Source organism: Alligator mississippiensis, chromosome 4 (assembly GCF_030867095.1).
Source record: "Alligator mississippiensis isolate rAllMis1 chromosome 4, rAllMis1, whole genome shotgun sequence".
NCBI classification, from domain to species: domain Eukaryota; kingdom Metazoa; phylum Chordata; order Crocodylia; family Alligatoridae; genus Alligator; species Alligator mississippiensis.
Window position 1 is genome coordinate 142,879,535 of NC_081827.1, and position 25,623 is coordinate 142,905,157.

The following is a 25,623-nucleotide window of genomic DNA, read 5'->3' on the forward strand; positions in this document are numbered from 1 at the left end:
TATAAGGAGCCAGTTAACGTGTATTAAATTGCCCCATTAAGTGTATTCTTAGGAGCCAAAGTAGAGAGGTAGGAACATTTCCTTGTTCCCATGCTCACCTGTTTTAGGGAGACTTAATCATTATCTAACAAGAGTTTTCCTGGGGACCTTAGTGGACACTCGCTTCAATTTTAAGTGTCTAGAACAGGGATGGGCAATTATTTTGGGCAGAGGGCCGCTTACTGAGTTTTGGCAAACCATCGAGGGCTGCATGACAGGCAGCCCAGGGCAGATTAATATTCATTTTCTAAATTTTTTAGGGGCCCCACGGGCTGGATAGAATGGCCTGGCAGGCCGCATCCATCCCCCAGGCTGCATTTTGCCCACCCCTGGTCTAGAATTACAGACAGTTTACAACATCTGAGGAGCTGTCTTACAACTGTAATTCCTAATGGAAGCAGGGGAAGTTCTCATTTATTCAGATATTATTCCAGATTAGTTAGCTAGCTAGCCATACAATCAGAGAGGAGTGCTCCAAACACTCGAGACCCATCTCTTTCCTTGCTTATATCAGTGTAACTCTTACCCCAGTGATATTATTCTAAAGTTAATCTAATGTGGCTAATAAATGGATTTGAAAGCTAGAAGGCACCATTTAAGATGCACTATCTTGCATAAAAGGGTCTATAGAATTTGACCCAGTAATTCCTAGATCAAGCTCAGTAACTTGTGGAGAAGTGCCACTTACCCAACCTCAGGATTTGCCTTCCTGAGTGAGGGAAAATTTACCTTAGCCTTACCCTAAGTTATTTTCCTTCACTCTTCACAGCCTATCCCTGATTTCCAGATCTGATACCTTGTCTTGCACCTTATCCCCTGGACACTGTTGCCTTCATGAATAAGACTGGGCCTTTTTGTTTAACTTTCACCTCCCTTGTTTTTGCAGGACACGGAGAGATTTCAGTCCCGCAGTCAAGACCTGGAACACAAACTTCTGTCAAAAGAACAAGAATTGGAGCAACTGATTCAAAAACAGAAAAGGGTACTTAACCGTGGATTTGTCCATATGACTTCTGGCTTCATTGTTTTTCTTTCTCTTGTGCCATTAGCAGTATTTCAACTTTTTGAGAAATTTTATTTTTTAATGAATATTCTTAGAAGCTGTAAATCATCAGGAAAGCTATAATTCTACAGTGAAGCCTGTTTTATATTCTCTTTATTGATTTTAAATCTTTGAACAGGAGTAGTACACATGTCCCTATAAAGGGAAAATTCATTAATGTTAAATAAATATATTGAGTAAAGTTTTCAGATGTGCCCTAGATGCTTAGGGCCTGATCCCTAAATGTATTTAGGCACCTAGGAAGACTTCTTTTTTTTTTTTTTTTTTTTCAAAAGCTCTGCCAATTGCATCATTAAGTGCCCAAATACTTGTAAAAATCTGACCCTCTGGAGAACTAAATAGATGATGTAGGCACTTAAATCCCTTTTGAAAATTGGATTGAGGCTCCCAAGTCACTACTGCCTTGAAAGGTTTAATCTCAATTTCTAAAGTACATGCTTTCTTTCATAAGACATTACAAAAACAAGGACCCTGATTTTATCTCCCTGTTAGATTAGTTTTACACGCCTGTAGAAGAACCCAGTAGCTTTAATTTAGGCTAGAGGGCGACCTAATTCCTGGGCTGCTCAAGATTAAGGGGTCCTAAAGCCATCACTGAACACCCCTGTACTGGCCTGGTGTCAACTGCTACTTAGTTATGTTAGAGAACAAGTGCCATAAATTTTAAATTGTCTTTTAAGTATACTGGCCTCTGTCCTCATTTCTCTAATGTCATTTTACAGTAGCATATATCCCATGATGCCACTGGTGTGCCTGCAGATTTACATGTGCTTAAGAAAAGAGACTGGATTTTGGTCTGCTACTCTCATTAGTTCACTAGAATGGTACTGGCTTGTCATGTTTCCAAATCAGTGCTTGGTATAATTTGTTCTACAAAAATACATAGGCTCCTTGGGGAAGCATAGTTCTTCCAGCAAAATAGCTGCAAAACCCGTGAAGGAGAAAAGGCAGGATGATTTAAACAATTTTAAGAGTGAATTTTCTGCTGATTATAGGACTGAGAGTATTGCTGGAAATGGACCTGCTCTGTTTGAGCTGCAGAGTACTGTAAATGTAACCTGTTTTTTTGGGCAGCCCTGACCTGGAAGACCACCCTGTTGAGGACTAAGAGCAGTTCAGTCCCTTGTGGTCCACTGTTCTTTGCATTTTTTCCAAGAACATGATTTGACTCCTATGGGAGTCGATAGGAATGACACCTGAGCAAGAAGTGGGATTGTTCAGACTGGATTGTATCGTTATGCTAATGTATTTCTACATGCATTGTGAACTAGACTAAAGTCATCAATGAATTTTATGGAAGGCACCAAAAAGTTTCCTTTTTCAGTTGCCTTGGATCACTTCCTGTGAGTTAAGAGTATTTTTCATTGCTGCAGTTTTTAGGTTCGATGGGTGTCTGCCACATTCCACCCCAGAGGTAGCTGTATTTCAGTAGTGGATTAAATGAATTCTGTGTGCATTTATACTTATGCACACATGTAAAGAATTTGGAGTGCCTTCAGGCTGAAAGTGACTGCAAAAATGCAAGGTGTTATAAATCACCACAGCATAATGGTTATGCTGGTATTTAGATCGTACCCACCTTTTGCTTCCTGAATAGTTTTAAACATCCATTTTCAGCTAGTTAGACCAGGGGCAGGCAATTATTTCAGGAGGAGGGCCACTTAATGAATTTTGGTGCTTAGTTGAGGGCCTCATGGGTAGCCCCACCCTCTGACAGTTGCCCTGCCCCCTTGTTGCCGCATTGGGACTAGAAGTCCCACCCCCTAACCCTTGCCCCTGAAAGTCCCTCCCCTTGCCCCCACCCTGTAAATAATTTGGGGTGTGGTGGGGAGTTGCCATCATAGAACCAAAAAAACAAAAACAAATTATACTAAAAATCAAACACCTACTAGAACATATTTTAATTTTTATTACAACATTTTTTTTTGTCATGAACGCCTCAGTGCCTGCTACAGTGTTTGCATGGTGTGTATATAGAGGTGATTGCATAATAACTCAAAAATAAATTATTAGTTTTGTATATGGTGGGGGGGGTGGAGTGGGTATGCGTGTGTGTGAGTGCATGTGTATGTATGGTGTGTAGGGTGGGTGTGTATGGTGAGGTGTGGGGGTGTGGATGCATGTGTGTGGTAGGATGTAGGGATGTGTGTGGGTGGTGTATATGTGGGAGTTGTAGGGGCAAGGTTTGGGTGTGAGGGAGGGTGGGGGGGTGTGGGGACCTCTCCTCCCACACCCACACACATACACACACACACACACACACACACACTCTGCTCTCATAGCAAAGCAGCAGGCCAGGTGCTCAGGTACCTGGTGGGAGGTAGCTCCAGGCAGCGCTGCACATCAGGGCGAGGGGTGCAGCCTCCACCAGTTCATCTGTATGGTCAGCACTCCCTGCCACTCATGCGCAGGCCTTGCACTCGCATAGCAAAGAGGGAAGCCCTACGTGCTGGAGCCTGTTTCCTTTCCTGCTGAGGCTGTGCAACACAGGAGTGAAGCTTCAGGTGCTGGAGCCTGCTTCCTTCTATGCCGAGGCTGCACTGTAGGGGAGAGAAGCCCCAGGTGCCTTCCCCTGAGGGGTAGGGAAGGCAGCGGGCTCCAGTACCTGAGGGCTCTCACTGGTGCTGAGCAGCCCCAACTGGGAAGGCAGCTGGCTCCAGCACGTAGGGCTTGCCTCTTTGCTGTGCAAGTTCTTAGAACATGTATGTCATGTGTGTGTTACATTGTTTGGTGTAAAGGCCTAGGCAGACTCTTGAACTCTTACTCAGTTTCTAACTCTTCCTCATACATGTAAGTTTTGCAGTCATTCCTAGAGAAGTTTAAGTAAGGGCTTCATGATTTTGTTCCCCTGTTAGGGAATATGAAACAGTGTGCATTGTGAGTCATTTCCTAGGCTTCAGTGAATATTAGCGTTGTGGACCTACACTGACTTATTCCAGCTGAAAATCAGACACAATGGGTCCTTCAACTGAATGGCAGGTTCCCTAGTGAGGCATTTCTAGAATAGTGTCTGGTCATCACTTTGACTATGTCTGCACAGCTGTCATATAAATGATTAGTATTGCTCTGTTAGCCTAGAGCAGCACATTGCTACAACATGATCACTTCTGAGACTGGTCATCTCTTCCAGATCTGATATTGCAACTATTTACCACCAAGCACAATTAAACTTAATTGCTCTTTACTCACAGTAGTAAGCACCATGTTTTCTATACCATTGGCTCCTCTGATATTAAAATACTAGAGCCTCACTTCATAGTGGGTGCAAATTATAGCACCTGTAATGATTACATTTTCAAATTAACTTCCTATGTGAATATCCATTTCAAATGCCTGTTACTTTACAAAACATTGAATTTCTGGTATTTGGGTTCTCTAGCCATGATCTCTGTCTGGCCTTCAGGTTGCTCCTCTTGAGCTTTTACTACTGGGATAATTTGCATGAGAAATATTCTCTCATTAAAATGTGCCTGTTTGTCTCTCTAACAAAAAGCTTTAATAAGATGAGTGGGAAAACAGCTGGTTTGGAGACAATATTTTAGATCCTGCAATTTGAGAGTCCCTCAGCATTTTTTTTGCCACATTTTATGAATTCTAAGCTTTCATTTGAAATTAAAAAAAAAAAAAGTTTCTTGGCCAGGCTCAATAGGGAATTCTGGCTTCTTTCTGCCATTCCAGTAATGCAAAGCAGCCACAACTCCAGTATTACCCAGAAAATTAAACTGGTTTATTGCTGCTCTGCAACTCTTCAGTGGTGCCAAGCCATCAAAAACCACCAGAATCAGGCCATCTATCTCTCTGAAGCTAAGCTGACACAAAATTGTCTCCATCCCTTTCACCTCAATGAGAGTGTGATTGTTAGAGCTAGGTTGGGCACACTTGCATGCTGGCAGTATTAACGATCAATAAGCTGATGTTTAAACATGGAAACTGAATGCCAAAAGCCGCTGCCAATCACTGTACTTTAATACAGAGCTGATATTGCATAATTAAAATAAACTTTAAGGAAATGAAAAAAGTTCCACCAGCAACATTAACCTTCTTCCATATTTAAAGTATACGCGAGTAATAACAGAAGGCTTATAATCAAAATCACTGGACAACTTTAATTCTAGGCATCACTGCCTGTATTGCCTGTAAACTATCATGTATGCAGGATGCTCCATGCACATGAATTAATATTACTAGTGTGAAGTATCATTGCTGTTGGACATGCATCTTTTTGTGGTATTTACTTTGCATCCTAAATTTTTCAGTAAATGTAGGATTTTTTAATATAATTTAGCAATGCTATTCCTAATCAGCAGCAAATTGTAGGTGTCCCCCCTTCCTTCCCCTCATAATGATGCATCTTTCTATTGTGTGTGGTTGCACAGTTGATGACATAGTGATTAATGCATATCCATTCCGCTCCTGAATGTGTAGCCAATTCAGATCATGATTTAGGTCACAAGCAAAGCATGGGGGAATCTGATAAAACATTGTGAGTGTTCACTCAGGTGTAGCAGCAAAGTTGCTTTACTTATACTCGTGTCCCTGTTGGGTGAAATCTGTCTCTGTGTAGAGGTGAATGTCAGGGCTAACGTACCACTTCAGTTCCACTTGTAGGACTAGAGTGGGACTCCAGGGATGAACAGTTGTTGAGCTCCCCTTCATCAACTACTGTCTATAGGCACAGTTCTGCTCCATATACTTAACAATAACACAAGCCTTACAAGCATACAGCTACACTCTACAAACAGGTTTGTAAAACAGATGCAATTACTGATGCCAAAGATGGCATTGCAGACTGCCTCCAGTGATGGGCAGTTTACAGACCCTAACATAGAAAATGATAAGCCAGCATCTGCAATGTATAGGGTATGATTTTTTTTTCAGAGGGTCTGCACAGTCTCAGTTCCCACTCAACTCAGCTGGATTTGTGAGGTGCTCAGCCCTTCTAAAAGCCAGGCTGCTGGTACATTTTGTAAAGAGCAGGAAGCTACTTATCACAGCAAGGGAACATCCCTGTGGCTTCTTACCAGAGCTGTGAAACAGAAAAAAATAATGGATGGGAGCCTTGGCCTGCATCTCGCACAAACAGGACCACATGAACAGTTAACACAATATGACATGAAGGGAAGATCATACCTCAAGTCTTCACCCAGACTATAAATCTTAGACAAGCTCATTTTTCTGGGTGAACACCTTGCAGTGAGCACATCCCCAGGAAAAAACAGATTACATGATCTTAAAATTCACTTATTGTGATAATTTGCAGCCTTTTCCCTTTCTGCTCCTCCCCTTGGAAATGTAAAACACCATTGGATTGAAGCTGTTCTTTTTGTTCTTTTTTCGTTTTCCTCAGTGGAGGACTCTAATACCTTGTTTGACTTTTATGCCACTGGTCAGCACTAATGAACACAGCTTGGCACTTGGACATCAGACATCAAATAACTCTAGTGAACTGTTTGTGAACAAGCTGAAAAAACATGGCTGAGTATTTTACATGCTGCAGACCCAGAACCAGAACATTAAGGGTGCTCAGGGCTGAGGGGCAGATTGGCAGAGCTGGGTAAGGAGACCTGCCTGTACTCAATGCAGTCAGTTCCTGCCTCCCAGGAGCACAAATGTTCAGTGACAGGCAATATTTGTGTTCTGGGTCTTTTCATTCTTTGTGTGTGTCTGTCTCAGGGACTTAACTGGTATCATTTTAAAACTCCCAATGCACTTAACATACTTTAAAAAATGTTTGGGGAAAAATAGAAGTAGTTTTTATGTATTTCTGGGTATCCTTTCATAGGATCATAGGAAAATAAAGCTGGAAGGGACCTTACGAGGTCATCTAGTCCAGCCTTCTACTCAAGGCAGGATCATCCCTGACTGAACCATCCCAGCCAAGTGTCTGTCTAACTTGCTTTTGAAAACTTGTAAGAATAGTGATTCCATAATTTCTCTAGATAGCTTGTTCCAGTGCATGACTGCCTTCATAGTCAAAGTTCCTTTTAGCTTCCAGTTTTAATTTTCCCTCCTGAAGCTTGAGGCCATTGCTCCTAGTCTTGTCCCTTAGGCCTGTGTCCATCCTTTCTGTAATCACTCTGCAGGTATTTGAAAACTGTTACCCAATTACCTCTCAGTCTGTCCTTCTCTAAACTAAATAATCCTAATTCTTTCAGCCTTTTCTCATAAATCTTGCTAACCAGGTCCCTAATCACTTTTGCTCCTCTGCACTGGACTCTTTCCAATCTGTCCACATCTTTCTTGAACTGGACACAGTACTTTATGTGAAGCCTCACCAGTGCTGAGTAGAGTGGAAGAATCCTTTCCCTTGATTTACAAGTGACACTCCTGTTAATATAGCACAGTATGCTGGGTTTTTGTTGTTGTTGGGGTTTTTTGCTTTTTGCAGCAAGAGCACACTGTTGGCTCATCGTATTCAGTTTATGGTCTAACACAGCCACTAAGTCCTTGCAGACCAGTTCTCCAGTCTGTCCAGGTCTTTCTGGATACTAGCCCTACCCTCCAAAATGTCTGCAACTCTACCCGACTTGATGTCCTCCTCAAACTTCCTAAGCGTGCACACAATCCCATCGTCCAAATCATTAATGAAGATAGGGAACAATACTGGACTCAGGAAAGACCCCTGGGGAGCCCCATTTGATACTTCCTCTTGACTAGACATTGAGACATTCATGGCTACTTGTTGAGCATGGTGATCCAAGTTATTTATCTGTCTTGCAGTACTTTCGTCTAGTCTGTATTTCCTTATCTTAGAATCATAGAAAATTAGTGTTGGAAGGGACTTCAGGAGGTCCTGTAGTTCAACCCTCTGCTCAAAGCAGGACTCTCCCCAACTAGATCATCCCAGCCAAGGCTTTGTCTACCTGCATCTTAAAAAACTCTAAGGATGGAGATTTCACCATCCCTCTGGGTAACTGTTTTACAACGCTCCTCATGAGAGTTTTTTTTCTTAATATCTAACCTAAACTTCCCTTGCTGCACCTTGAGACCATTTCTGCCTATTTTATTATCTGCCACCACTGAGAATAGTCTAGCACCATCCTCTTTGGAACAGTCCTCCAGGTAGTTGAATCCCCCTCCGTCTTCTCTTCTCCAGACTAAAGAAGCCCAGTTCTCTCAGCCGCCTCCTTATAAGTCATGTGCCCTAACCCCCTAACCATTTTTGTTGCCCTCTGCTGGACTCTTTCCGAGTTGTCTACATCCTTTCTGTAGTGTTAATGAGAATGTGAGAGATTGTCAAAAGCCTTGCTATTGTCAAGGTATATCACAGCCACTGCTGTCCTCTCATCCTCAGAGCCTGTCACCACGCACAGAAGGAAGTCAGGTTGGTCATTGCTTTTCTGACAGGTTGTCTGTTATAGTTAGTCTGAATTTCTTATTTCTGACAACTTTCTTCTCCCTGATTTCAGAACCCGGTTCTTCCCCTTTTGCCTCGCTTTGGTGCTAGAGCAGGGCTACATACTGTCCTGACCTGCACAGTTGGGATTCTCTGGGTATGAATAAGTCCTCGCTGGTGCAGAACGTTCTAAGCCAGGGGCCAGCAATTATTTTGGGCGGAGGGCCACTTCCTGAGTTTTGGCAAGCCATCGAGGACCGTATGACAGGCAGCCCAGGGGCAGATAAATATTAATTTTCTAAATTTTTTAGGGGCCCCGTGGGCTGGATAGAATGGCCTGGCGGGCTGCAATTTGCCCACCGCTGTTCTAAGCTCTTCCAGTCTACTGTGTAGAGTGGTGGGTGAAACCATGGGCAGGTATAGATCATGTATAGAGCCATCCTGAGGCGATTTAAACTGAGCTGAGGCCTGGGTCATCACAGAAATAGTTTCAGGTTTGGGGAGCCACAATCGACCCTTTTTGATCTCTGCCCCAGTCCCCATCAACTGGAGCCATAGCCTACTTGCAGATAGTCTAGGCCCTCAATGTCACTGAGAAGGTGTTAATAGTAATCAAGAACCTGATTTTTAACAGAACACTTGCATGTTTCAGGCAAGTATTTGTACTAAACAAAGGTGTGTTGTTTGTTTAATCAAGTCAGTGGCAGGTTAAAGCATTGTGCCAGAGCTTTTCTGTGCAATAGGAGCTACAGTTAGCTACTCTCTGTTTATCACCCTTCCCAAGTATGCTGTGTGGAAGATGAATAAAACTATATCAGCTTGGCCTTGGTGCTCTTGATGTGTCTACCTGGGGAGGTAGCATAGAATAGCTGTTGTGCATTAAATTATTTTGCTTGCTTATTTTGTAATTGCTCCCCTGTATAGAAACACTAAATTAGTGGTGGCTAACTCAGGGTATGTGCTCCACAAGCATCATGGTTAGCTATTGTCTTCGGCTCACAAGCCCCAGTCACTGAGTTAAAGGGAACACCAGCAATGAGATTAGGGGTGGACTAGAGGAGTCGTGCTGGTTTGAGGCTCTGGCCCCCTGGGAGCTGTGGAAGTAGGTACCACCAAAATCAGTGTTGCCTTGTCTCCATGGTGACAGGATTTGGTGGCACTGGGCGAGGGTGGTGGCTGATTATTAGAGTGGCACTACCTTATATTTTTTACTTTACTTGTGGTAAGCTTACCAAAAAAGGCTGGCCACCACTGCCCTAAGGCTTTAACTTTGAAAAGTCATTTTGCTACAAAGGTAAAATGGTGCAGTCAGTGGATGACATTCTTTGTTTTCCTCCCTTCCCTCCCTCAGTTGGAGGGGCAGTGTAAGGAGCTACACAACGACAAACAAGAGACCAAAGTGGAGAACACCAAGCTGAAGCTAACAAATAAGGAGCTGGTGCGGGATCTGGAGAGAACTTCTCAGGAGTTAATCATTGCCCAGCATCAGTTACAGATGCTTCAGGAGGAGGCTTCAAAACTGCAGGAAGAAAAAGAAGTGTAAGTGACAGCCGTCTGTGGTGCTTGTGTGCTCGCTTGAAGAGACAGCAAGTCTGATTCTCTGTGTGTCCTGCACCTTGTTCAGTGACCTATATCTGCCCAAACTGTGTGTAAAGTACCACCCAAGCAGAACTGTCCACCCACTGAGACAATTAACTTATACACTTGTTTTGCAATAGCTTTTTCACAAGCTACATGGTACAACTATGCAAGATGCCAGGCAGTGTAGGACCAGGCCTGCTTGCCTCTATCATGTTTGTTCCTTGGATCTCTCAAGCATATTTTTAACAGTCCTTGTAGTAATGGGACATTGGCTGCCATTGTGCCCCTGCTTTGCCTGTGTCAGGTTAGGGTGTTATGCCCTGTGGCTGTCAGTGTTGATTGTTGTTTCACTAATGGGTTATTAGACAATTTGTATAGGATGGTTTGGATAAGGTTTGATACTGCCTTGGGCAGGGGCCTGGACCAGATGACCTCCAGAGGTCCCTTCCAGCTCTACTTTTTTATCATTCAATGAATATTCTCATTCAACCTTAAGTTTAAGAGGTTAGTCCTGTGAGCTAGAATAGACTATTAAGCTAAGCACTGCTCAAAAGGAGGGGTTATACAGGTGTCACGTGTTTCCTGATTGTCTTGACTGCAAATATTATTGCCTGTAGAGGGCTAGTACAGAGCCTGTGCACCCTTTAATTCCATGCAAAGGCATATGTTAGTAGGGCTAGCCAAATATTTTCTGAAACAATTTTCCAACATTAAAATTGACAGTGTTATTCCCCACCCCCCCCCGCACATACACGTCCACACACTCCTCCCACTCCCCTTGCGCACACATACTACAACATACTCTGTTTTTGGCTGACCCCTAAAATATTTCACTGGAAACAGAAATTGTGGTTTGGGTGCCTCTGGTACCTGTTCTCTGCTGCAGCCCACAATGCACCATGTGGCTATCTGACTGCCATGATGCAACACCTCACATCAGAAGAGGAGACCACGATGCATCGTGGGAGATGTTTATCTCACTTGGCCAATCACAGTGAATAGGAGCATGATCCACCTGAACTGCATCTCCCATGAAGCACCAGGCTGGCATTAAAGAATCAAAACCTTTTTGCTGAAATATTTTGGATTCCAGGGTAGTCTTTTTTTTTATTCTCTTGGCCCAACTCAGAATGTCCTGAGGAAAAAAATAATTTCCAATCGCCAGTGGGTAGAAATGGAGGCCAAGTGACAAACATCTGCTCTGGCCCTCTGCATAAGCAGAATTGTTCCCCTAAACTGTAATTTTCCTAACAGGGGCAGATTTTTCCTAATTAGAGCCAGGTTTTCAGCATTCGGCTCCTATTTATACATCTGAAGATGCCATAAGGGCCCCAGTGGAAGCAGCTGAGAGCTGAACTCACCCAGAGACTTGAGAATATAGCCTTTGGTGAAGATCAGTCATGAACCCCACATTTTCCCTTTCCACAAGCTTTTATATCAAGTGCGCTTTCACTCACACACGTGCATGAAAGCCATCAGAGAGTATGGATATTGCTAAGCCCAAATGTGATTCAGAAGTAGGCAACATTTCAGAATACTCCTTTTTCCAGTATTGGTTAGTTTCATTGTAAAAGATCTAACTCAAAATTGTGGGTAGTTCCTGTAACAAGGAATGGTATTGGACTTAATGCTGTCATCTCTACTAGTCAGGCCATTGCATGAAACCCTTCTTGGTTTTTGTTCATTAAAGCTTTCCTGAATGCATGAATAACACTTTCAGGACAAAATCACCCAGCACTGAGCCCATTTAAATCATGAGGGCCTGATCCTCAGGTGACATGAATAAGCAGAACTTCAGTCATTGGTGCTTTAATGCCTCCTGGGGAATGGATGCTGCATTTTTGATTGCTGCCTCATTGTGTTTCAGACGAGGGACTGAAGCAAACAGTTTGGAGTGTTCCCTCCCTCACCTCCCCATACACCTCCTTCCCTCTTTACAAAAGTGCTTCCCTTTTCAGGGACCCTTGTTTCTCAGCTGTAAAGCAGAGTCCATGTTGCAATCAGCTGCCAGGTAATTCCACAGTGCACAGATTTCCACAGTGCCTCAACTGTCTTCCATTCCTGTGGTTAAACTGTTGAACAGTAACTTTACATTTACTTTTGATTTCAGAGCACTTTACAGACTTGGATCTGGATCATGCCGAGCTCCTGCTGCTAGAGTGCTATTCAGCATGGTCCCCAGTATCTCTCTAGGACCAGTGCCGGCAGGGCACTGCCAGGCTGTTCAGAGCAGTGTGCGCCTTGGGCGCATGCTTGGGTAGCACTTCCCACACCATTTAAAAGCAGAATATTCTGGCCATATCTTCAGCCGCTGTAACTTTTTGCAGCCCCATTGAAGTCAGATCCAAAATGTCCTTGTAGGAGCCAAAAGTAAACTTGGTGGCAAGGATCTCAGCACCAAAGAGGGATCCAGATTGACCCTGCTCTGGCAGCTGCAAACTGTTTAGACAATTAGAATCGTTAGCTATCTCCATTTTGGTTTGAAGAGCTTCCTCAGTGGCTATGCTTAGGCTTCTGAGCACATTCAGAAGTGATGTAAGTGTGCTTACCTAGGTGTTTAACTCGCACCTAAACCTCACTGCAATACAAATCAGCATTGGCAAGCACCTAAACTCTTCCAAAATTCCATATCTATTTGCTGTTCACTTGGCCCAGCTAATGCCTGATTGCTTTTGGCAACATTGAATTCAGTGCAAAGCACAGAACCCTGCAGACACTTTCAAGCACAGCAATGATGGTAGTAGTCATGCCTAATAGCCTAGTCCAGTGATTCTCAACCAGGGTGCCATGCGATCCTTTCAAGGTTGATGCTCAATATAAGCAGCATTAGATGTGCAAATACCTATTCTTAATTCACAAGAGAAATCTATAGATTTCAAATAGGCATCCATAGTGTCAAAGACCTGTTGTGTTCTTTCTGAGGATCTGGCTCTGTGTGTTTTAGGTACACAGTGATTCAGTGGTAGAATCCTTGTTTGCCATGACTGAGACCCAGGTTCAATTCCTGGACACGCACATAAATATAACCATTGAGCCACCAAACATCCAAGGACTTGGGGGTCATGATTGACCACAAGATGAACATGAGCTTTCAATGTGATGCAGCTGCTAGTAAAGCGAGTGAAACGCTGGCTTGCATCCATAGATGCTTCTCAAGTAAATCCCAGGATGTCATTCTCCCATTGTACTCAGCCTTGGTGAGGCTGCAGCTGGAGTATTGCATTCAGTTTTGGGCTCCACAATTCAAAAATGATGTGGAGAAGCTTGAGAGAGTCCAGAGAAGAGCCACGTGCATGATCAGAGGTCAGGAAAACAGACCTTATGAAGACAGGCTGAGAGCTATGGGGCTCTTTAGCCTGGAAAAACGCAGGCTCAGGGGTGATCTGATGGCCACCTATAAGTTTATCAGGGGTGTTCACCAGGATCTGGGGGAATGATTGATCACCAGAGCGCCCCAAGGAATGACAAGTTCGAACGGTTATAAACTCCAGCAAGATCGTTTCAGGCTGGACATAAAGAAGAATTTCTTTACTGTCCAAGCCCCCAAGGTCTGCCATCGGAGGTGGTTCAAGCACCCACATGGAATGCTTTCAAGAGAAATTTGGATACTTATCTTGCTGGGATCCTATGACCCCAGCTGACTTCCTGCCCCTTGGGCAGGGGGCTGGACTCGATGATCTTCCGAGGTCCCTTCCAGCAATAATGTCTATGAAATCCAGACTCAGTCTGGCCTTTGGATTCTGTCTTAATGTTCTGAAAAGGGGATGGAAGATCTGGGCAGCCTCCACTCCTCCGTACTCCTGTTTAGGCATATGCATTGAAGGTCCTGGTGACCACTCACATATACCATGATCTAGAAGGACTGATGGTTGCCTACTAGTTTAGGACAGGAAATAAAATGAAGTAACTTGTTTAATAAGGGAGAAGTAATTACTTGAACTGACAACAAGGGTAACACCTCTATTCTTGTGAGATATTATCTGGTCTCTGACTGTTCAGGGCAAGGAGTTTAAATCTCTGAAACGTTAGCTCCAGTGCCACAGTGTAGTAGACTGGCTGAAGGTCTTAAGAAGATGCATCTTCTAACCCCTTGGTTATTAGCTACCAGTAGGAGAGTTAAGTATAACAAAAGGAAAACAAAACCCCTTAACATAATCTGATTCTGTGTTCCTTATGCTGGCTATGCTTCTTTTGAGGTCAGTGATACTTTAATCTATACTAAGGACTCAGAAACATTGTTAGATGTGTTAGTCTTACGTCAGATAGAAGGCAGGATAGATTTGTACCTTATAGCCAAAGTAAATACTGTATATATATTAATAAGGACTGCAAGACATAGGTCTTAAGGGGCATTCTTTATGGGCTGCAGGAGGCACTCCATCAGTTCTGTGTTATTGTGTCCAGGACAAAGATGTTTCTTTGTTTCAGGGAGGTGTACAGAGTGACGGAAAGCTTACAGAGAGAGAAGTCAGGACTCCTTAAACAGCTGGACTTCTTAAGGTAATACACATTTGATTTGCAGAACCTCTTAGTTTTGCAGTGATAACCTGTGTGTATTTTTTTCTAAGCTAGCTGAGCAAATTCTTTGAAGTGTTAACCATAGCCTATGGAAGGGATGGCCAACCTGCAGCACACATGCCACAAGTGGGGCAGCCTCTGTGTGTGGTATGTGCCAGATCAGGGAGGGGTCAGGCAGCATTGCAGCAGGTAGGACAGGGAGCAGAAAGCAGAGTAGCAGATTAGGCAGGGAACACAAGGCTAGGAGCAGAAAGTAGAGCAGAAGGTCAGGAAAGGGAAGGAGATCAGACTGACATGGAGGATTCAGGACTAATTTGTGACATACCTGCCAAAAAGGTTGGCTCCCACTGGCCTATTGGACATGGCATCTGGGTATTATCTCTAGAAGAAAGGGATTCCTTTGTAGTCTGGGGTCAGAGAAATATTCCTGTGTCATTTGCTGCATCGCTGCCAAGGCCCAGGCTAGAGGATGTGTCAGAAGAAGGTGGGTGTTTATGCTGTGATACAGGTTCTAGAAAGAAGGCTATTGTTGCCAGGTATAAAACAGCTATGAGGCTGGTCTAGCTTATGTAGTGGGCAGGGTTCAGGAAGCTGAATGGTGGCTTGAAGCCCCTTTGACCTATCATGCCTCCATTGAGTGCAGCTCATCCAAAATTGAGACTCTTTGCTAGCAAGTCTTTTAGTAAAAATATGTCAAAACATATCTGGCTAATTCTTTGCCTACTGTTTCGATGGGTTAACTAGTATTTGAAGCTATTTCTGGGCAACTTTCAACACTACTTTTTAATGTGCACTAACATCCTTTATTTAAATATTATCTCATTGTTTTGGTCACAAAGTTATTCAGTTTGCACAGGTCAGTTATACATGCTCTCAGACAACTCTCATCTATTATTCATTTTTAAAATGTTTACGATAGTTTTACAATTAATTACACTGCAGGCTCTCAAACTGGAATTTGAAGTCTGCTGTTGGCTGACCGTGCAAATTAGATGCTTCCTTTTACTACACATTTCTAGCTGCTAAAAGGCCTTAATAGGAGCTAAAAACTGTACAGGATACTTTCTTAATGATAGTCTACCAGGACAGATGTTACAGGGATGTTATGTGGTTGTGAATGGTTTATACAACTGTGATTGGAAGGTATTCACCAAAATCTTCACTAAAAATTGGTCCTGACTATGAAAATGTCTGAAACCTTTCCGTGTACAGTAAAGGAAAAAATATGGTCTAGAGTCAGTGTCCTTGTGTTAAAGCATTTAAATCAGATGCTAGTCAGTTTTAATCCTCTAAGCCTTAATGAAGATTTACATCAGCCAGAGATCTGGTCCTGTGAGAGCATAGATGAGTCAGGTAAAGATGTAGATATGCAAGAGTGAAAGATTTTTGGATTGGCCTTTCTATAGTCTTTTGCCTAAACAATCAGTATCTGGTGCTGAATAGTGAAGTGAGCACAAATTCTGAGGTTCAGAATTTCTGCTGTAGCCTGCTGCTTCTTTACTTATATGTTTTCCTTGCAGAGAAAGGAACAAGCATTTGAAAGATGAACGTGACATGTGCTTACAGGTAAACAAATATCATTTCCTAACTCTGTGGTCAGCAAATAAAGAGCAGGTGGACGTCACCTGCAATGCCACATCTCAGAGCATTGCAGAGGGGACAGATTCTTGTGGTGTTCTATTCCCCTCTCATTATAGCTCCTTTTCCAGTTAAAATCAAGTTTTAAGGCAACAAAATATATTCACTAAATCTAATAAAAAGTCGCATATATAGCTTTCTAAAATTCATGCTGTCTTTTGGGAGGATGATTACCTGAATTTGTAAGAAGCTAAGAAAGCAACCATGAGGGAATGAGAGAATCTTCAAATGAAACCATTAAAATTCAATTAATTTAATCTGTTCAGTCAACAGTAGCTAATCTCACGAAACAGTTATCCATCGGTACAGTATCTGAGTACCTAGTAAACATAATAGTACTTTAAGCGTTCTAACATCCTACCATTGGATACAAATAAATCATGTTGACTGTTTATCCTGCAGTAGAAGCTTTCTTTGGGGCTGTAGAGGTACCCTGGCTTCTTTTTATTGAATACAAATAATTCAGAATCAGGATGTCCACTCATTTGCACAGGTTACCTGTTTTCTATCTGGATAAGAAGCCGTGGAGAGGCACATCCTCAGCTGATGTAAAATGCTCTAATTAATTTCAGAGGAGCTCTGCTGATTTTCATCCTGTTTTATGACCTGCTCTACTTAATCTGAACAGAAGATTAATTCTTGTTGTAGGTGGAGTTTCCACATTCTGCTTGTTTACCAATCAGGCTTTTGAAACAAGTTGCCTCTCAGCTAATCCATCAAAGATTCTTCTGTTATGCCCATTATCGTGTTACCAAAATGCTAGTAAGGAAGCCACTATTTTGTTACCCTTAATGAATAGCATGGATAAGTCAGTAAGAGGTGTAATATATTTCTGCAGAAATATAAAACAAGTACTCCAAATGCCAACTGGAAGCAAAGATCTGGATCTGTCATTGGGAAATATGTAGAGGGAAAGGTACTGTCTAAAAGGTAAGAACATAATTTTTCTATTTGGGACATACCTGACAATCATGGGATTGCACAGGGAAGAGATACAGTACTTATTTCAGCTTGATTGTGCTCAAAACCACTGCAACTTGGAATAGCTAGTCTAATATTGATATTGCATGTATGCATAACAGTTCCACAAGTGTAATAACTGGATGTTCTTCAGTAATTTAGAAATAAAAGCCTAGAAGGTATGATGTGGTCAGTCCAATCTCAGTTGAGGAAAAGGAGGTTCAGAGCCACCTTTAAGCTTCCAGGAGGAAAGCCAGTTTAGTAGCTGGTGTTACTTAGAATGACAGGAATGTGGTATGGTACCTCCTGACATTCTGAACAGAGGTATTTCTGCACCACCTGTTACTGCTGGCCAGCTATAACATATAAGCACATGGCATAGAAAAGATGCAGAAGACTTAAATCTTAATGATGTGATCATAAACATGAAAGTAACCTAAGCAAAGTAATTCATTGATAAGTTTCTTTTTGGCAAAGAAAGAATCTGGGAAGAATAGTAGGAAGTTATCCATTGGGTAGGTGCAAGCACAAGGTCCTCAGAAGAGTACTGTGTGGGTGTTTTAGTTTCCTGAAGCATTTTTAAAATTAAACACAGTTCAGATATGGAGAGCCAAACTTCATTTGGTATGAAGTGGCGCAACTCCGTAGATTTAAATGGAACTGTACTAGCAATGGTAGGGCCCTTCCTACGGAAGTGAGAATTTGGTTACGTGCAGACAGTATGTGGTTTTTGTCCTTTTTAAAAGAGTAACCTGGGAAGCTTGCAATGACTATGCTGATAGGTTAGGGATGATGTGAAATTTGTGTTTAATAATAACCTTCTTCCCCCAAAACAAACCATTCCTCATGAATATTGTAGTATTGTGTTCTGTATGGCTTATCTATCAGTACAATACATACATACATGTCTGTCTGTCTATAATTTATTACATATGCTATAAAAATACACACTGAATGTTGGACTTACTTTTTAACAGTCAACTAACTGGGGCAGTCTAAATCTGAATAATAAAGAGTATAAGGACCTGATAATAACTCAGCTGTGCTAATTTTAAGTCAAAAGTAACACCGTTGGATAGCATTAGATCAGTGTAAATTAAATAAAAGTCAAGAATAAGGTTATTTTATAACAGAATTCTTCCTGATTTTTATCTAGCCAGTCCATTGAAGAAGAAGATGTTTTCAGTAACTCCACAAGAAGAAGGAATTCTGTTGGCTTGAATGGATATATTTCTGTAGAGTCTGACCACTGTACTGGAGAAATGACTCAAGCTAAACATCTCCAGAGAATCATATCAATTGAAGAAGATCACCTACCCCAGCTTTTGGATAGGCCGCTTGAGAAACAGTTAAGCAAATGGACAGAAGAAGATGAGAATGTGTCTTCAGAGAAGGAAATGGATGAGATGCAGCTGACACCATCTTCTCAGCATATGCCATCATCACCCAGAGGGCAGCCAGTGGGAAAAGAAATGTTGTCACATGTAAGGACCAACTTGCCTTTGATCAAATTAAATCAATATAATGTAATAATTTATTTTTAGAAGCCAACATTATTTGGCTTTCCTTTTGTAGACTAGTGTCATCTGTCCAATTTGGGCAAACATTTTTATACTTGTCATTGATCTGGGTGTAAAAATTTCAGTTCCTGGCCACTGATTTTCATGAGCAAATCATGGAGATAGAAGCAGGAGTAGTCAGCTTGATGCCCAAATTCATTTTGAAAGTGCAAAAAAGGAAAGGCAGGCCTCAGCTGACAATATACCCCATAATCTTATAAATGTAGTAGCAAGTGCTTAGATTTCTGGACTGAAGGTGCATGGGTTGCTATATATTTTATAGTTGCATGCGGATGTTTCATAGAATCATAGAAAAGTAGGTCTGGAAGAAACCTTGAGAGGTTATCTATTCCAACCCTTTGCCTGAGGCAGGATCATCCATATGCAAATCATCCCATTTCTTCCTGGCCCCAAATATAACAGTCTGTACATAAGCAAAGCAGGAAGACCCTGTAGTCAGGAACCTCTGGAATTAATTCCCAGGAGGTGTGCTGGCACACCCCAGTCAAAATCTTCAGCGTTGGCTGCAACCAAGACCACCCTCTGAGGAGAGCAAACTCTGCCCCTCCCCCTTTCCCTGGACACTTGAGCGGCAGAAGGGAAAAAAATTCCTTCCCAGTCCCATGCATCAATAAGCAAAGCCCAGAAGCATAGGAAGTATTCAAAGGAGCGTATTAGTATAGCTGCTCCTAGATCAACCCTGACCAGTATTTGTCCAACCTCCTCTTGAACATCTTCAATAATGGAGACTCCACTACTTCTCTGGGCAGTCTGTTCCAGTGCCTCACTGTTCTAACAATGAAGAAGATTTTCCATTTATCCAGTCTAAACCTACTTTGCTGCAACTTCATACTTCAGAATCCTATTGAACCTGTGATCCATCAAGACTCCTAGATTCTTTCTGAAGTGCTGCTGCCATCCAGCCAAGTGTCAGCTATCTTGTATTTTTAATTATTCTTCCGTAAGTGTAGCACCTTGCATTTGTCAGCATTGAACTTCATCCTGTTAGCTCCAGCCCAGCTTTCCAGTCTGTCCAGATCCTTCTAAATTGCACTCCTGTCCTCCACCATGTTCACAGTCCTTTTAAGTTTCATGTTGTCTGCAGATTTGCTCAAACATTTCCCAATTCCAGCATCCAAATTGGATGGGCAAAATACGGCTTGCAGACTGAATCCGGTCCTCCAACAAGTTTAATCTGGCCCACCAGTAGACAGCTGCCAACTCATTGGATCTAGCTTGTGGGCAGCCGGTGGCTCTAACTATTCTGTGGTGCTGGGTAGATGGGTAAGACTACTTTTGCCCAGTCATCAGCTGTGGACCCAGGCAGGACTTCTACCACAGCAGGTGGGTGGCAGCATCAGCTGTGGTGCGGTGGGCAGGTTCAGAAGCGCAGATGCAAAACTTTCTGGTGGCATCCACAACTGACCTGCTTCCCTCCCAGTGCAGTGGAAGCTCACACCCAGAGCCTTGATCCAGAACCTGCCAGGGGCATCAGCCATGGACCCACACTTCAGTAAATTGCCAAGTATTGTGGTGAGGCTAACTGGTTTACAGTTCCCCGGATATACCCTTTTGCTATTTTTTTGAGAGGCACTACACTGACTCTTTTCCAGTCCTCTGGTACCTTGCCCATCTCCCATGACTTCATAAATATTATTGCCAAGGGCTCCAAAATTTCCTCTGCCAGTTCTTTCAGTACTTTGGGATGAAGTTTATCAGGCCCTGTTGACTTGAACTTATTTAGATCCATAAAAGTTTTTGAACTAGCACTTTTTTTGTTATCTCATCCCTCAACTTCTCCCAATCTTTATCCAAACTAATTCTTATTAGGTGTCTGGCTGCAGTTTACCTTTTTTGTGAAAACCAGGGAAAGCAGTTGTTGAGTAGCTCCACCTTCTTTACATCTTTTGTTAGGAGTTTTCCTTGGCTATTTAATAGTGGACCCACAGCTTCCTTGGTCTTTCTTTTTTGGCCAACATACTTATAGAAGCTCTTTTTGTTGTCCTTAACCTCCCTCACTAAGTGGAGTTCATCTTTTACCTTTGCCTTTCCTGATTTTTGTCTCTGCAGGCTCTTGCAATTTCCCAGTATGATTCCTTGGTGACCTGCTCATCTGTCCACTGCCTATATGCTTTCCTTTCCTTTTGCATTTGAAACATCCTAGAAACTCCTTATGCAGCTACATTATTTTCTTACCACTCTTCTTGAGTTTCCATCATGTTGGAACAGTTTCTTGTTGGGCTTTCAATACTGTGCCCTTCAAAAGCTTTCAGGCCTCCTTGGGTGCCTTTATTTTTCAGTTTGTCTTCCCTTGACACCATGCCTACTATTTCCTTGAATCAGTTGAAATCCACCTTTTGAAATCTACATGTAGTCTTAAAGTCAAGTGAAATTCATCAGGGAATCAAGGTGATGAAGTTGATCATAGAAGGATGTGTCACCAGAGATGCTCAAAGTGAAGACTAGGCAGCCAGTGCCAAGGGACTGTCTGTCAGGGTTGAAATTAGACTAAGTGATATTAAGATATAGGACTAGAAAATACTACTATTGGTGGTCATAAATGGAGAAGAAAATGTGCCCCTTTTTGTTAAAATATAAATATTTTTAATGAAATTTTAACCAGATCATGGACAAGGAGGAGGATATTTTTACAAAAAAAAGTTTCCTGTTCTTTTGGTTGAAATTTAAACAGATTTTTTTCCTGAAAAACTAAAACTAAGAAAAATATTCCAGCTTTGTCCTTGGAGAAAAACAAGTTGTGTGTATAGTAGTGGTTTATAAAATCTTAAGGGGGGAAATGTAATTCTTTCCAGCCAAAAACCCCACGTGCCCTGATTCTGCTTTATAACTAATTATGCTTATATTCTAATTTTAGTATAGTTAACTGTTCTCTATTGTTCAGTCATTGAAAGTACATATTTAAAGGATTAAGGTATAGAAAATAGGTATGCTCAGTTGTAATTATGAAGCTCTCTCCTCTGGAAGAAACAGGCAGCCTGTACATCTTTAAAGTAGTGGTAAAATTATGCCAGGGTTACACAATAACTTCTAATTAGCACACTTTATGATAAGGTATAACCAAGGTACAGAAAAAGGCTTTCCTTAAAAAAAATTAAAAAAAAGCTCATCCAAACCTACTTGGAGAATTAATGTGATATCACCACAAGGTACTCTGTACTGTTCTCAGAATAGAAGTAGAGTTATCCTCAATTATTATGTACTGCTTGCTCTGGATAGCTGCATCTTTCTTTAACTTAAGGTCAAGTAGAGCCTTTTCAGCAGATAGCTGCTGAATTCACTTATTACTTAATTAACAGAAAAGTGTCCTGACACTAGTTAACTAGCAGAAAATGTTTGATGATCCTGCTGTTATACATTATCATGTTAAGACAGAAAACTCCCTCATTAGTGGTATTAAATAACAATTGGAAAGTCTATTAACTGGCTTCTTAAATTAATAACTTGAATATTGATGTTGCTCAGTATTCCACTCAAATCCTTCATATTTCAGGAGACAGAAGCAATGATTTACGTGAGAAGTGGGATGGTTGGGTGGATCATCATGGGGCTGGGGCCAGGAAATCAGTTCTTCTCTGCCTCATGTCACTGCAGGGACAAATCCTCTTTACCCATCATATACCTGTGTAGCTATATAACTGCAGTTTTCATAGATTCATAGTTGTTAGGGTTGGAAGGGACCTCAAAGGATCATTGAGTCTGACCCCCTACCAGTGGCAGGAAAAGGTGCTGGGGAAACTCATTGAAGAGCTTTGCTTTGTCCCTCCTATCTGTCACCAGCTGCCCTTGTCTATCCTGTAGGGGTCCTATGCTTCCCTGCACCTTCTTTTTGCTCCCTATATACCTGAAGAAGGCCTTTTTGATGCCCTTAATCTTTGTTGCTAGCCTGAGTTCTAATGCTGCTTTGGCCTTCCTGACTGATTCCCTGCAAGTGAGAGTCAAGGAGGTATACTCCTCCTTGGCAGCTACCCCCTGCCTCCACAGCCTGTATGCCCCATTTTTTCCCTTAGGCTTTCCTGGATTTCCCTGCTTAGCCAGGAGGGTTTCTTAGCCCCTTTGCCTCCTTTTCTATGCAGTGGGATTGCCTTCTTCTGTGCCCGAAGGATCGTTTCCTTGACCCCCATTCTGTCAATGCTCTTGAGCTTTAATGCCCCACTAACTAATCTCATAAGCCTCCTGAAGTCAGCCTTTCTAAAGACTAGCACTTCTGCCCTGCTGTTACTCTTCCCACCCTTTGCTGGATAGTGATTCAATCAACTGATGGTCACTGTCCCCTAGGTTGCCTTGTACCTGCAGATCCTCCACCAAGTCATCCCCCATAGCCAGCATCAAGTCCAGCAAGGCGTTCCCCCTAGTGGGATTGTATACCTCCTGCATCAGGTGGAGGTCTGGTATGCAGGTTAAGAACCTACGTAAGTTATTAGTTCTGGCTGACTGATCCTCCCAGCAGATGTCAGGGTAGTTTAGGTCACCCATGACAACCATATCTCTTGACTGTACAGCCTCTGAGAGCTGTCTGGAGAATTCCTGGTCTAGCTCATCTTCCTGGTGTGGTGGTCTACAATAGACCCTCACTGCCAAGTCCCTTTCCCCTCAACCCCCTTGTATCCTAACCCACCGTACCTCAGTTTGGCCCTCCTCTGATTCCATATTGATTATAGAAGATGTATATCAGTCCTTAACATAAAGAGCAACACCCCCCCCCCCCAACCTGCCTTTTCCCTACTTTATCCCATCTGTGCAACCTATAACCTTCAATGCCTACCACCCAAGTGTGAGTAGGGTCCTACCAGGTTTCAGTTAGCCCAACCAGGTTGAAATTGTTGTTTGCAAGCAGGAGTGCAAGTTCCTTCTGCTTGTTCCCCATGCTCCTAGCATTAGTGTAAAGACATATAAGCCCTGCAATGGGTGCCCTTGGTGCCCCCTTGTCCTGATATTTATTGGGCCCCTTAGTGCTTACTAGGGCTGTGTGAAATTTCACTGTGTGTTTCGACTTCTGTTTTGATGGAACAGTGTTTTGTTTTGTTTTGTTTAGTTTCAAAAGCACTGTTCTGTTTCATTTCATTGAAACTGTTTTGCTCAGGGAGATAAGTGTAGAGGTGTTTCTGAGAAACTGCACCTCAAACTGTTCAAAGTAAAACTCATAACACTTGCTGGCAGTGTCAGTCTCCTGTCATCTGGTGCAAATCCAGGGGCCATGCCCCCTAGGAGGAGTCTGTCACAGCCCTCCAGGGGGTAGAGGCCCCTGGATCTGCGCACAGGGTGACAGCAGGCTGTCACTGCCAGATGGGGCCAACGGCAGTAGCAGTCTTCCCAGCGCTCAACACAGGCTGCACTCAGCACAGGCTGCGCCCAGCGCCGGTCCCAGCCGGCAGCAGCAGCCTCCTGTCATCCAGTGCTCAGATTAGGGGCCCACCCGCACCCCCAGGAGGGCAGTGGGATGGTGCAGGCCCCTGATCTGCATGCCAGATGACAGGAGGCTGCTGCTGCTGGCTGGGACTAGTGCTGGGTGTGCAGTCCATGCTGAGCCGGCAGCGACAGCATGCTGTCATCCTGCACGCAGATCTGGGGGCCTGCACCCCCGGGGAGGGCTGTGGGGCTGTGCCAAACTCCTCCCGGGGGGCTCAAGCCCCTGGATCTGCACACCGGATGACAGGAGGCTGTCACTGCTGCCTCGGGTCAGTGGCAACCCCCAAGTTCCCGGTGCTGGGTGCGGGATGCGCCCAGTGCCAGTTCCAGGCAGCAGCAGCAGCCACCTGTCATCTGGCATGCAGATCTAAGGTCCTGTACCCCTGGGACTTCTGTCCCACAGAAGTCCTGCACAGCCCTGCAGCCCTCTCAGGGGTGCAGACCCCCGGATCTGTGGGCCGGATGACACGATACTGTCACTGCCAGCAAACGTTACGAGTTTTGCTTTGAACAGTTTAAGGTGCAGTTTCTCAAACCTCTGCACTTATCTCCCCGAGCAAAACTACTGCTTCCCAACAAACTGTTCTAAGCACAAGGACAAGAGTTAAGCATTGTCCAGGACACACTCCAGCCCTTCTATATAGTTATGTCTTTTCTGGGACTGAAGTTTCAGGTCTTGGCTGTGGCCTGTGTGTGTCCCTGAGCAATTCTAATCTCCCCCTTCAGCTGTGCAGGCATAGTACAGCCAACACAGCATGCCCAATAAGGAAGTGTGGGCATGTGTAGCTATATTGAATCCCAAATATTGCAAAAATGCCCCAAAATTAATTTATATGTCTAGTATACACACCGATCAGGAGAGCAAAGGGAAAATAGGCTCTGTCCCTTCACCTCTCCATGTAGCCTTCCTTCCCTCTCTATCCTTTGAATTCCCTGTCTGTTTCTGTTGCAAGTCTTTAGGAGAAAATAGGAGCTCAGTAACTGTTGCATGTTCCAGGTACTATGGTAATATCCATTATTATTGTTGTTGTTTCTGATGATGATTATGATATTGATGAACGTTTGGGCCTAAATTCTGTCCTCAGTTGCAAATGTTTGACTCCCACTGATATCAAGTGCTACTGAGGGAGGAATTTGGCTCTGCACATTCTCTTTATTTACTCCCTCTGAAGGAGGGCTGAAGTCCAGCCTAGGCACCATCTAGTCTACCTGAAATGAGGAAAAAGGACCTAGCCAGTCCACAGGCTTTACAGAGCTGGCAGGCCTCTGTGGGCAGGCATTAAGTTGGGTGCCATCAAAGGGCAACATTCAAGAGTGCCCTTCAGCATTGCCCTTTGTTATGAACAGAATGCTTTTCTATTATTTCTCTGCTATGGTTGTTTGAACCTAATGGGGGAAGGGGAGGGTTTTAGGAGATGGCTGCAGACCCTCTGTAGGTGAGGGATATGTGGGCTCAGGAGGGACATTGGGCAGAAAGGGAGGGATCTGCCTTGGGCATGAGA

At 43.2% G+C, this 25,623-nt stretch overlaps 1 protein-coding gene across 2 annotated transcripts in view; it reads left to right on the plus strand.

The window, feature by feature from the left end:
* Nucleotides 1-25,623, plus strand: part of CRACR2A (calcium release activated channel regulator 2A) — a 108,149-nt gene that overhangs the window by 52,709 nt on the left and 29,817 nt on the right. For both annotated transcript variants that reach the window (XM_006265403.4, XM_019482177.2), the window contains 6 exons: nt 926-1,021; nt 9,790-9,977; nt 14,448-14,519; nt 16,058-16,103; nt 17,014-17,105; nt 18,292-18,619. In XM_006265403.4, the coding sequence (XP_006265465.1) occupies nt 926-1,021; nt 9,790-9,977; nt 14,448-14,519; nt 16,058-16,103; nt 17,014-17,105; nt 18,292-18,619 (822 nt within the window). The remainder of the gene's footprint in view (nt 1-925; nt 1,022-9,789; nt 9,978-14,447; nt 14,520-16,057; nt 16,104-17,013; nt 17,106-18,291; nt 18,620-25,623) is intronic.